The sequence below is a fragment of the Micrasema longulum genome, unplaced genomic scaffold, assembly GCF_059751315.1.
Source record: "Micrasema longulum isolate JH-2025_06_02 unplaced genomic scaffold, ASM5975131v1 h1tg002135l, whole genome shotgun sequence".
In the NCBI taxonomy this organism is placed as follows: Eukaryota; Metazoa; Arthropoda; class Insecta; order Trichoptera; family Brachycentridae; genus Micrasema; species Micrasema longulum.
The window spans coordinates 148,439-161,778 of NW_028279300.1; the positions used below are offsets into that span (position 1 = coordinate 148,439).

A 13,340-nucleotide genomic window follows, 5' to 3' on the forward strand; every position below is an offset into this window, starting at 1 on the left:
AGATGCTCCAAATTACACACACACATATATAAAAAGTAAGATAAGCTGTTGTTTCATTTCAGTACACATATTTTGGCACAGCTCTCATGAGAATCGTGAGAGCTTGTGCCGAAGATTGATAAATAATATTTGTCTTTTCCCACATTTTTACTATCTAGATTGGTTAGCAGAATGGCGACATTTTCGGATTGTATTTTTTACAATAATTTGTTGTTTGTTTGTCATTCTGCGAATGGGAATGTAAACAAATACCCATATATTTTATTGTCCTGTAATAAATATATTTGACTTCTACTCTTATCTCTTATTAGATTATCATAAGCAGTGGTGTGTATTTAAAAATTTATTAAAAAATGTTTCATTAAAATCATATTTTAGGAGATAGAGCTTTTTTTATAAAAGTAGTAATTATTTAATTGTTTCCCGCTGTATTAACCTTAATCTACCATAGTGCAGCGATGCCCGCATAAAATGTGTTAATACATAGACGCACCTTATGGAATTAAATATGTTAAAAAGTAGGTACACGAAAACGTACCCATAGTTACTAAGTTTGTTTATTTACACCACAGCTGCATTCAACAATTATGCACATCCCGCCAAAAATTGGAGTACACTAATTTTTGGTATATAAAGAAGTTTATATTTTAACATTTAAAATCAACATTCGTTTTTGGTGGAACCCAATCAAATTCTTTCCTTAAATTTCTTATAATTTCGACCCGTTTATTTCTTTTCACGGGATTTTGGGGAACGCAAAAATAATATTAACTCAGATTTATTATATTTTAAAAACGTATTCCTATCAGTGCCGCCCTGTGTAAAAAGAGCTTCACAGTTGTGCCGCTAGGCGTAGTTTGACGTTTACGAAAAGCAATGTTTATATTGGAATATTTAATTGTTTTAAGCTTTGTTAATCACTCATGAACAAATATTTACCAATGAAAAGTTGCATAATCTTTTTTACAATGATTATCTGAAAGAGTTTTACAGGCTTTCATGACACAAGCAGGCATTTTAGTTTCGATTGTTAACGTAACGCCTGGCTGGCGGTTGAAGCGACTAAATACGCGTTGGGCATGACTGAGCGTTTGGGCATGAGTTAAGTGTCATCATTTTTGAGGGCTCAGGGCATGTCTACGTGTATTAATATGTCAATGGAATTCCCACATTGAATTCTGGACCTTCCATATTGAAGTTTGAAATTCTTCATGCCATTTCTAATAGCCAAAACAAAAATGCTCGTGGACCTGATGATGATGAATACCAAAAAACCAAACGCGACCGGATATAAAAATAAGAAATTATTTAAATAAAGCTTCTTCAGAGAAGAATTAAAAAAGACACGTCAAATATTTGATCTAAAAACGTGGTTTTAAAATGCTCACAAAACTAGGAATTCATTTTATATAAAAAAAGGTTTCCGAGCTCTGACTTCAACGTTTGGTATTTTCTATGATTTCTACGGTTATTATTATTTATTGTCTATGATCATGAAATGTCAAATTTTGTGGTTATAAATTAATACAAAATGACTGATTTATTTTACTAGTATTTATTATGCATTTATATATTTCTCTTAGTTTAAATATTTAGTATAAAATAACATCATTAAAATGAGTATAAACATAAAATCCAAATGTAGGGTTTGTTTGTGTGACAGTGAAAATATGGTATCATTATTTGAAAGTGATGATTCTGTTTTATTGTATGAAAAAATGATGCTTTGTGCAAAAGTTCAAATAACTGAAGATGATGGTGGTCCAACTCATATGTGTCAAATATGCCTAGGGGATTTGTCAAACGCACTTAAATTTAGAGATAAATGTGAACTTAACGATAAGATAATTAAGTCAATGCTTCAACAATTATTACAAGAAAAATCTAATTCAGCTATCGATAATGACCATTCTGATAAAACAGATGAAACAAAACCTGCAGACAAGATAAACATCAAAGAAGAAATAAGTAATGATTATGATAATGATTATGATTTTTTTGATGGATCATTGGGATTAAAAAATGAATTTTTAGACGGATTAAAAATAGAATTCGATAGCGAAGACAACCATCACGTAATTACCAAATCAACTACCAAAGCACTTAAAAAATCTGACAATGGGGAAGATATTCGTGGTCTTAAAAACATTTCCGATTGCGAAGATTCTCTCATAATTAAAAGGAAGAAAAGGAAAAAGAAAAAACGAGAACTAAGAGAAATACACAAAGACGAAGTTACTATACCAAAAAAACGCGGGCGAAAACCGAAGTTATTACTTAATTTGGATTACGCTCACGATCAGGATATTATGAGTGTCCTGAACAAGGAACTTGAATGCAAAACTTGTAAAAAAATATTCTCAGATCTGAAAGCCTTTAAGAGCCACTCAAAAATTCATTTGAAATCTCGAGACCACACGTGTGACCAGTGTGGGAAACAATTTAAATATAAGGATAATCTAAAGGTATGTGGCGTGCTGTCAATTTATCCAAAAATTTTGTATTCGCATCGCAATCTAATATCACCAACTGTTTTATTATCCCCTTTTGTGAGTTATCTGTCGGTTACCACCATCTTTTTCTAAAATGCAATGCCTTATCAATTTTTAAAATTTAAAATAGAATAACTTTGATATCTTTGAGGAATCTGGAAATGTTTAGTTTAAATCTCTGAAATATGAACATTATTTATGTATATAATATACTGATGGGTTTTATTTCCTGTTTCCTATTAATTTGAAAATTGAATCGCACACTTAAGTAAATTAAAAATTTCATATAAACACCAATTGATGGAAGCGTCGTCAGTTTATTTTAATTTGAAATAAAACCTTTATTTAAAATCAAAACATACATAAAGGAAAAAATAAGAACAATTCAAGTTGAACTTGCCAAAAAAGAGTCATACTCGAGTGTTTGGCAAGTAGTTTATTTAAGATGTTTTACTTTTATGTGCTTTTTTTGTTTTATTATTAAAATAAATAAATATGTTATATATTTTTTTAACATGAGAAGAACCATACTTAATAAACCATTTTAACTTTACATACCACTAGCTTTTAATTAATTATTCCTTTTCCGCATCCAATTGTGCATAAGACACTGCTTTGGTACGCCAACTGCAGCATATCTTGATCAATTTTGTTACAAGAAGGAAAGATGATCAGACTTGCGTTTCAGGTGTCAGTCTAGAGACTATGAAATATTCTAGTGTGTAATTTACCTTTTAAATAAGTAATGCCAAAGTATTATATTTATATCTGTACCATGACAGTTTCACAAAGATGTTCCCCGCCTATGTAATGTTAGTGTAAATAATTTTAAGTCATTAGTGTTTAAAATCTAGGTTCATGCCATGACACATACTGGTGAGAAGCCATTTAAATGCGACTTGTGTGAAAAGAGTTTTAGCAAGAAGGATAATTTGGCAATACACAGAAAAAGGCATCTTAAGGAGCGTAATTACAGCTGTGAACAGTGCGGCTCTTCATACTACACGAGTTACGAACTCAAGACGCACATGCGAGTTCATACCGGAGAGAAACCTCATGTCTGTACTCTGTGTGGAAAAAGATTCACAGCAAAAAATAATCTTTACATTCATCAGAGAAGTCATACAGGTTGGTAGCAAGCTTACAGATTTTTTTCTTTTCTGTTATCACATTTGTATCAGAAATATCTTCTTTAAAAATATAATTTTACAAAATCTTAGTCAAAATGATAAATAAATTTAGCAAGATTTCTGTTGACAATTCCAAAATGGTGAAAGCTAATATTTTTATGTTTTTAAAGTTATACTAATCAAGCAGATAAAATTGAAAAGGTATTGTAATTAAAGAACAAATAAGTATTTTACCATAAAAAAAGCGACCTAATGAATTAATTTGTGAAACTACTTGCTTAGAAAAATAATCTCAAAGACAATTGAATTTCAATTGAATTATGCCTCCGTAGGATATATAATTTAATTGATTTATTTATTAATATAAAGATAAATATTACCAAAAAAATAATAACGTATCCCTAACTCTATGAGGCCAAGAGCCCTGTGTTGCCAATTCAACAAAAACTTTTAGGCTAAGCTTTATTAACTCAATTTTATTGTTTTATTTTAAAAATAAAACAATGCTTATTCCACGAAATTCAATGATTGTCTATTGTACCATTTTACATTTAAATAAAACTATTTTTTTGTTTGTATGGTATATGCCCTTCTACGTGGGCACAATTCAATTTATGAAAGAGGGTTAAATAATGCTTCCTATATTTATATGAAAATCACACAAACATTTTCTTTTTTAAGAAAAAGAACACAATGTACACCGACTTTTAATAGAATCTAAAGGTATTATCAATTATAAGTTTCATTTTATAAGCTCTGAAAAAGAAAACATATCTAACAAAGTACACTTTTCCCATGATCTGCTAATGTTTGTATTATTTCAACTGACTTATTTTAGGTGAAAAGCCTCATGTGTGTACAGTGTGCGGTAAGCAGTTCACATCAAAGAACATTCTCTCCATACACTCTCGTATACATACTGGAGAAAAGCCGTACATCTGTTCTGTCTGCGGGAAGAGGTTCACAGCCAATAAATTAGCCGTTCACATGAGAACGCATACAGGAGAAAAGCCCCATGTCTGCCCACTCTGTGGTACTGAACAATCTTATATTTAACATTTTATGAGCATTTAATCTCCGCCATTAAATCTTTCAAAAAATATTTTGGCCTACCAACATTATTTTTAGAAGGTGATTATTACAGTTTTTTGTATGAAGGTGGCCTGGCTGTTTTTAGCGAAACAAAATCGACCTTACTGCACCCGATAACACCAATATATATATCTTTTTCAAAATGAGGAAGTTAGTGTTATTTTTTAATAATAGATTATTAAACTAGACCAAAAAAATATTATGTACCGTATAATCAGCGCTATGATTTTTTAAAGTTTTGTGTTTATGAAATTACTGGGTATGTGACGTCTCAAGTTCTCTTCCACTTCTCGGTCAGTTCTTCTGATTGGTCCGATGAATTACCGTAAACTATCTATCTTCCACAAACCTCTTATGATTGGTTGATTCATATGAACTATAGTCCTTAAAATATAGCTTGATTAGAATGACAGCTGTCAAACTAATTTCATTAGTGATAGGAAATTACTGATCACTGATCAAATCGATTTTATCAGTTTTTTCATGCAATTATGAAACTCTGTTTCCGAAAATTGATATAAAAACGCAAAAACAAGCCTATTATAGTGTGTTTAACACAATTATTCACCAAAAAATAAGAAATTTATCATTTTTTCATGAACAACATCAAATGAATTATTTTTTTATTCGATCAATTTACATTTATCAATTTTTCCCATCTCTAACGTTTTTGCAAAATGATGTAACCTTGTAAGAACGTCGTTATAATTGGGTTTTTTTTTAGTTTTAAAGCTGATTTTATATATTAATGATGATTTATGTGTCAAGCATTGTATTAATAAATAAATTATCACGCCAGATATGAATGATTTTTTGTGTGTCAATAGACTCCTTAGACGTCACTACAAAGTTATGTCGTCACTTTTTCAGACAAATGTCATTCTAATCAAGCTATATTTTAAGGACTATAGTGATGTCGTTCAATGGAGTTTGTTTTTATTGTTTTTTTGTACATTTTTAGAAACGTTGCCGTACAATTTATAGTCTAATTTTAAAAAAATATATATATAATTTTTGCATTGAATTTCCCGTAGGGCTGAAGTTCCTCATTGTGGAGTGTTACTTTCTGCGTAACTAATTTCAATTATCTAGAGAAGTGGAAGTCATGTCATTATTACTCAGTTTGTTATGCGTTTTCTAATAATGAACAACATGACATACTTAGTAAAAAAAATAAGAATTTGGTTTTCTAAAAAAATGCATTTCTGAAAAATTTATGTACATATATCTGCTCTTATGTCAGGTGCTTGTGAAAATTAAAAAAATGAAAGAACGTGGATTTATTGTTAAAACAAAATTGCCTTATTTGGATAAAAATATGGATTTGTTTTAGGGAAGCAATTTGCAGCGACTAATGTTTTGGTCATTCATATGAGACGACACACTGGAGAAAAACCATATGAATGTAAAGTGTGTGGACAGACTTATGGGCACACACAATCACTCAACAAACACATGAGAAAACAACATAAAATGGTCACTAACACTGTGCAAGTATGTATTATAAAGCTTTATAAATCTTTAAGTAAAATGTATCTACACAGCATAACTATAGTATTACATCGGAGATAAATAATATTTTAGAGAAAGGTAAATAGAAGTTATCTTTAAAGTTTCTGACCTGTCATTGGCTGGTTTAAGGGGACATTTTATTTATTTATGCTTTATTAAGTTAGTTCATAACATCTTAAGAACTAATATAGACTTTGAATAATATTTCAATCTTTTCTATCTCCTTTATTTCTTCAGGTAACTCATTGTACAGCTTCAATCCCTTGTACAATGAGTTTTGAGATTCTATTTTTCTCCTCATTGGTAATCTTATAAACTGTGTAACATTCACCATTCTGCCTGTATATTTTTTTTCAATTTTTAAGTAATACTCCATAAAATGATACATGTTTTTTTTCTATTACTATCACTATCTACTTATATATGTATTAAGTTAAACTTATAACTGTAACTTTCCAAAAAAGAGACTGGCTCTTCTGCTTGGAGAGTGACTTACACTATTATAGTTATTTAGTAATTTGAAGTTATATAATTTCGAATATACATGAGAAAATAAAGAAAATTATACAAAACAAAGAGAAAAACAGAAAATAAACAAAAATATCTAGGTAACTAACTAACTAACCATCACGCCATTTCTCCGGAGGGGTAGGCAGAGAGGATAGAACGCCACACCACTCTGTCCTGGCACACTTCCTTTGCTTCCTTCACATTCATACATCTTCTCATGCATGCACGTCGATTATTCCGACTTTTCACATGACCACTTTCAAGAATTTTTTGTACTTAAAATATCTAGGTAATATAAAATAAATTTAAAATATTTTAATAAAAATCAACCATTGACTATGGAGTTGTGAAAGATTTCCAGTTTACGGTAATTCAATGGACCAATCGGCAGAACTGACCGAGAAGAAGCGGAAGAGAACTTAAGACGTCTTACGTGGAGTAATTTCAGAAACACAAAACTTAAAAAAATTAAAAATCAATAGCGCTGATTAATAAATATTTTTTTTTTAAATAAAAAAAATAGTTTAATTGGCTCTTTTCATTATCCGATATATTAAACTTTATTTATATGCATATGCATTTTTCATATGAAAACAGTAGGAGAAATCTGTAATTATTGGCCTATATATCGCACCTGAGCGAAAGTTCTAGAGTTAATGACGCAAGTTCAAAACTGACATTTTGAGTTAAGCTTGCAGTAATTCTCCCTTATTTATTTCCTATTCACACAGTTTACGGCATGATTCTTAAAAAATATTAATGTGGCCTTAAAAGCAAAAATGACAATGTTATACTTTTTTCAATCATTCACTCAATTATATGTTTTGATTCAATTTACGAAATAATATTCACAAAATGATCATTATCCCATAATTAGTTATTAAAGCATGTAAAACCATATGGTACAAGTGAGATAACTTTAATTTATCGAATGAATGTTAGTTTATTACACTGCATTGTTAATTAAATGCAACATATCCCGATCATCTATTGGTAAAACCACCTTTAAAATATTCAAGAAACTTTACCGTACAATTTAACTCTCTAATTTTTACCGCGTGTAAGATAACATTTTTTGTATCCAATTTCCCATAGGGTTGAAGTTCCACATTCCTACCCCTTATTCCTATTCTGAAAATCTGTAGTCTGGAAATAAAACACTGAAAACACTGAAGACATTTTACTAGATGTATTTTAGGTACTTCAGTGGTACTTGATTTCTAAGCCTTGACCAAACCGATTAATATTAAATTTATTTTTTCCTTTTTTGAATATTAACAATGTTATTTAACAAATCTATTACTTGTAACACTTCAGATAGGTTTTTAAAAATTAACAATTTATTTTTTTCTAGATACAAATGCAGCAGATAAACGAAGCTCACAGGGCCCTTTTGGAAGACAGAGTTTCTGGAGTTGTTTCCAGTACACCTTTATCGGCAACACCGACCAACGATTGTAGTCAGATATAACTCACAGTTGATACCACTCACCATGTTGTCAATTAGGTGACAAATCTAATACCTTGTAAGTGGGAAAAAATCTCAGATTCTGTTTCTTGTTTTCTTGACAAATATTCACTATATCTTAAATATTTCCATATCCAGGCAGTATAACAGTAAAGTTATGTGTTTGAAATAGAACCAGATCTCTGTACGAGCGGTTTAAATAAAGGTTTCAGCTCTTTAACTTCACAAACATCAACAGAGGAAAGAATTGAAGGAATGTAGATGTTCAAATATGGGCAGAATGGTGAATGTTACACCGTGTGTAAAGTGGCCACTTAAACCAGCCAATGACAGGTCATAAGCCCTGTAGATGCCTAGACTTCTATATTACCTTCTCTAAAATGTTCTTCATCTCTATTGTAATATGTTAATTAACAAATAATCTATTCATTTACTCTTAATATTTAAAGAATTAACTTTGTGGTCAAATATTTCTATTAATGTTAGTAAATATTTTTATGTAACCACTTACTGACCTTTCTATGACTACCGGTTTCGAGATGTACTTGTCTCTTCATCAGAACACTAATTACACTAAAACACCAACATATAAATTCGTGCACATAAGTTTAAACTTCTAATAGCATTTGTCATATCAGCATGTTGGTTTTGTGCAACTGCTTACTGGTGAAGGTGTATAGTAGGGTTTAAGTTAGCAAAATAAGTGTCCTGGTGAAGAGACAGGTAGGTTTCAAAATCGGAAAACAGAAAAATCGGAAAACATAGAAAAATCGGTAAGTGCTTGTGTACAAATTGGTGGCTACTGTGGTGGTTAAGGCATTTGATTCATGCACAGAAGGTTCCGGGTTTGATTCCAAGTGAGAACACAAAAATTACAAAATGTGAGTTAGCTCAAGCCTGGGTGTTTACTAATATAATTCACCATTGTAATTGCACCTTCTGACCTGTTTTGGTGCAAGAAAAAAAAAACCTATATTTATTAATTAAATTTTTTTTGGGACATGAGTCCCACTCCATGTGACTAGTTTGTGTCGAGTTAAGACATCATTATACGCGGTTTTTCGGAGCCAGACCGTGAAACTTCAGAGGAATATTCCTCATAGTAAGCATTAAAAAAAATCCTAATAAAATTTTTCTGAAAAATCTTCTTTTTTTAAATATATTAAAAAAAAATATGATCTCAAAATGGAGTAAATCTTTAATTATTTGGACTAGCATCCCTTCCGCATACCCCTACTCCTACCCCTCCCTGACAAAAAATACGATAAAAACTATTTGACCAATGAAGCGATACACACCAGATGCGGACAAGGAAAGCGGCTGGGTAGGAGAGAAGTAGGGGTTTGTGGAGAGACTGCTTGTCCGAAAAATTAAGGATTTACTACATTTTGAGATTACAAATTTTTTATAAAAATAACTTTGAAAAAAAATTATTAGGTTTTTTTTTAAAGCTTACCATGATGAATGTTTCTCTGAAGTTTCGCAGTCTGGATCATCAATGCAGTGCCCTATGGTTCATTATGTGCAGATGAAGGAATTTAAGTGTCATAAACTACTGCGTTAATTTTGATTTTCTTGTAATCTAATGTATTTTATATTTTATTTTTCAGTGAAGGTTTCCTTCATCCGCTGACGTAATTAATAAATTTAAAAAAAAACTACATAAATTGCCGTATTGAGTCTCAGAGTTATTTTCTAACAGTGTGAATTTACTAACAGTATTTCGTTTTTATAACAAAAAATATATATATATAAAACTATTAATTTATTTTTATAAGAAATAAGGAATAAAATGATTTTTTGAGTAATAAAATAATATCTCAACCTACAACCATTTTGTTATTGTTTCCCAACTGTTATTTTCCAAAATAAAAACTGTGCGAATAAAAGTATTTACTGGGATTTTAAAGATAAAATACTATTTTACAAAAATACAAATAATTTATTCAGATTGATTTAATATGACCGATATAATTTTTTTATCTTCACTTTTAAAATCTTTTTTCGTTGGATGATTTGTTTTTAAATGTCTAGATAGATCACAACTTCTGAAGAATCCCCTATTACACTGGGAGCAGACGTAGGGTGTTTGGTGTTTATGAAATTTTAATATATGGAAATCCAACATGCTTTGCATGGGAAACTTTTTAGAGCAGTTGTCAACTCCACAAGGAAATCTCTCCGCATTTTCGTGTTTAGTCATATGAATGCTTAGACTTCCCTGCTGCACGAAACAGCGACTGCATATGTGGCACTGAAAGGGAGTTTCTCCTGTATGTTTCCTCGTGTGATTCTCCAAATTAGAAAATCCTTTATTGCATATAGAACATATTCCCGATTTATCTGAATGTACTTTGACCATGTGTAGTTTTAAATTTCCTTTAGTGGTGAACGCCATCGCGCACTGATCACATATGTGGGGCTTGATATGCTGGTGGAGAAACTCGTGTTTTAATAAAGCGTCTTTAGACTTAACAGCTTTACAGCAGATACTGCATGAGAATTTCCGTTCATCCGAGTGAACCATCATGTGCTTTTTTAGCGTTGTTCTTGCGGCGAAGTTCTTATTGCAAAGCTGACAGGGAAACGGTTTTTCTCCTGTGTGCGTACGAGTGTGTCGTATTAGCGTAGATTGCTGTGCGAAAGATTTAGAGCAAAATGTACAATTGTAGGGCGTTTCTCCCGTGTGCCTCCTCATGTGAACTACCATGTCTTTTTTTCTATAGAATTGCGTCCCGCAAGCGTCGCAGGTAAAGGTCCTGCCGTCGTTAGAGTGAAACCTCTTGTAATGTCCTTTCATAGTTCCCTTGTCACCGAAACGCTTATCACAATCGGGGCATTTGAACGGCCTCTCTCCGGTGTGAGTTCTCGTGTGAGCGACCATAGCAGCGTTAGACTTTACAATAAGCCCACAAATGGCGCACTGCAAAGGTAGAGTGGCGGCGTTGAAGGTTTTCTTCATTTTCTTTTTCTTAAATTTCTTTTTTCTTGATGGACCTTTATATTTTTTATGTTTATAATTTAAAACTGGGCAGTCATCGTCACTTTCGGCTTTGAAATCATTTAATGGTATAAAATCTACTGTGTCAGATGGCGATATTTCGGGATATGGTTCTTCTTTTATACTAAATTCTAAACTGTTCGTTTTAATTACACTTTCCTCTTTAAATTTTTCTTGTATCTCTAAAGATTTTCTTGTAGCTTTTCTTAGTCTCTCATCAGAATCCTTGCATTTTAAAATAAATGTATATGCCTGTGAAAGTTCTTTTATACAAGAGTTGCATATAGAAATTGGCAAACCATCATTCTCTGCCACATCAATATTAGCGCACTTCATCAGTATGAATCCGTATCCTGGGCTGGTTTTAGAGTTGAAAAGTGGCAACATATCGACACACTTACAAATACAGGCTCGGCACATTGTGGACATATCTAAATCGCTAAACGACATTGCGATTTTGAACAAAATGCAATTATTAATTGTAAAATAACATATTTTACTATTTATAGGGCAATAATAAATTAATATTTTCTATTATATTGTTACTATATATTGAAAGTAATAATTTTCCTATAACAAAGCAGTAACACAAGCAACTTGAGTTACGTATTACTTTAATAATATTTGATTAAAAAATGACATTCACAAACTGTCAGGCTCCTGTATCTATTTTATCTATGGTATATGTTGTCATATTTTATACCAAAGATATTTTTCAAAAACCGATATGGCATTAGATGGATATATGGGAAACTATTTAATTATTGCTTAACATTTATTTATTCTTTTTTTTTATTCGATTATGAACAAAGATTAACGGGCCTGTCATAAACTCGACGAGTGAGGAAAAGAGGCAGACACATAGTGTGGCAACATTACTCGTCATGCCGCTTGTCATGCTCCTCGTCGTGCCCACCACTCCCTATTTTATCGGTTTTTTGAGCGCGAGTCAAAGGACCAGCAATATGAGTGCATGTGACTGGCCACATGATCGCGCGGTCGCAGTACACATCAAGCGCTCACACAAGACACATGCGGCATTTTTGAATGATGTATATTTCTTTGTGTGACATTGATATGATTAGCAATACTACAAATGCATAGCGCGCACGCTGCTAGAGTTTCAGCGTCCATTGTATGCAAAGACAAATGACAAGTGCGGAGCGTCACGATTAATTGCGCGAGTAGAGCAGTGTGTGGACAGAGAGGGCAACATCGGGCGAAAGGGCAGCAGCGCGAGGAGTATAGCGATGAGAAGCGCAAGGAGCATATCACGGAGGGGTAAAATAAGAATATTAAAAATATGAATAATGTTTTTAATTGGGGGGAGTTATGGTTATTGAGGAAGTGGCGATGAGAGAAAAATTAAGATGAGATTCATCATCTAGGAGGCTGTAAAAAATCAAGCTCCGCGTTCGCACGTATGAATAGACGGAAGCTGTCCGTCTCTCCGCCAACTGAGTGAAAGCGGGAAAATCTGCCGAACGGAAACTTGAGAGGAATTTGGAAGATCGCGTCTTCCTGGTGCCTTATCGAATATGTGGTGTAGAAAGTTAATTCGCCATGTGTTCCTATTTTTATTCCCCATCATGATAATATAATCCTTATTAAAACTAAATGAATTTAAAGCCCAAAAGAAAATAAAGAAAACTTAAATCTATTCTGAAAACGAGTAAATTGGAAGATAATTTAAAAAGCTTGAATATTTTATGTACCTATGTTTATTAAATTAGAACATGATAATAATCTTAGAACTAGTTACAAACATGAGAGAAAAAAATACTTACCGATCTAGGTCCTTCTAATGCAGTTCGTAATAGTCACTCTTCACTAATATCTTAATTCTAGGGCAATGGTGGTTTCACTTATGTGGAGAGATGACGGATGGTGGTCCAGATGCTGTGTTCGGACGGACACATGCTGGGCGATGTTCTGGGTGGAGATCTGCCATGGATAGAGCCATGGGCGGCTCTCGGGATTCGGTCCCGTGGCGATGGTGACGGCGACAGCCAGCTGGAAGACTGGCTGGCCGTAGGCTGGGCACACGCACTGGCGGTGCAGAAAACTGGCGTTCCTTTTGGAGGACAATGGATGCCCTGGATGCGGAGGGACCTTCGCGGCTGGAAGGTGGCCTC

The 13,340-nt window shown here is 32.5% G+C and overlaps 2 protein-coding genes across 2 annotated transcripts; one reads left to right on the forward strand and one right to left on the reverse strand.

Annotated features, from left to right (window-relative positions):
* Positions 1-1,503: 1,503 nt before the first annotated feature.
* LOC148272965 (uncharacterized) lies at positions 1,504-9,946 on the forward strand. The gene is made up of 6 exons (XM_088239336.1): positions 1,504-2,465; positions 3,347-3,620; positions 4,461-4,655; positions 6,048-6,208; positions 8,091-8,262; positions 9,815-9,946. The coding sequence occupies exons 1-5, from the start codon at positions 1,617-1,619 to the stop codon at positions 8,205-8,207; spliced, it is 1,596 nt and encodes a 531-aa protein (XP_088095462.1). The 5' UTR covers positions 1,504-1,616; the 3' UTR covers positions 8,208-8,262; positions 9,815-9,946.
* Positions 9,947-10,125: 179 nt separating this feature from the next.
* Positions 10,126-11,850, reverse strand: LOC148272966 (uncharacterized). Its single transcript, XM_088239333.1, has one exon. It carries the CDS (start codon positions 11,653-11,655, stop codon positions 10,147-10,149), a length of 1,509 nt encoding a protein of 502 aa, XP_088095459.1. The 5' UTR covers positions 11,656-11,850; the 3' UTR covers positions 10,126-10,146.
* Positions 11,851-13,340: the final 1,490 nt, after the last annotated feature.

Excerpts from the sequence above, each read along its gene's own strand:
- LOC148272965 (XM_088239336.1), top strand. The coding sequence starts at position 1,617 with ATGAGTATAAACATAAAATCCAAATGTAGGGTTTGTTTGTGTGACAGT. Across the intron at positions 2,466-3,346 it reads AATATAAGGATAATCTAAAG|GTTCATGCCATGACACATAC; the intron begins GTATGTGGCGTG and ends TTTAAAATCTAG. Across the intron at positions 4,656-6,047 it reads CCATGTCTGCCCACTCTGTG|GGAAGCAATTTGCAGCGACT; the intron begins GTACTGAACAAT and ends GATTTGTTTTAG.
- LOC148272966 (XM_088239333.1), bottom strand. The coding sequence starts at position 11,655 with ATGTCGTTTAGCGATTTAGATATGTCCACAATGTGCCGAGCCTGTATT.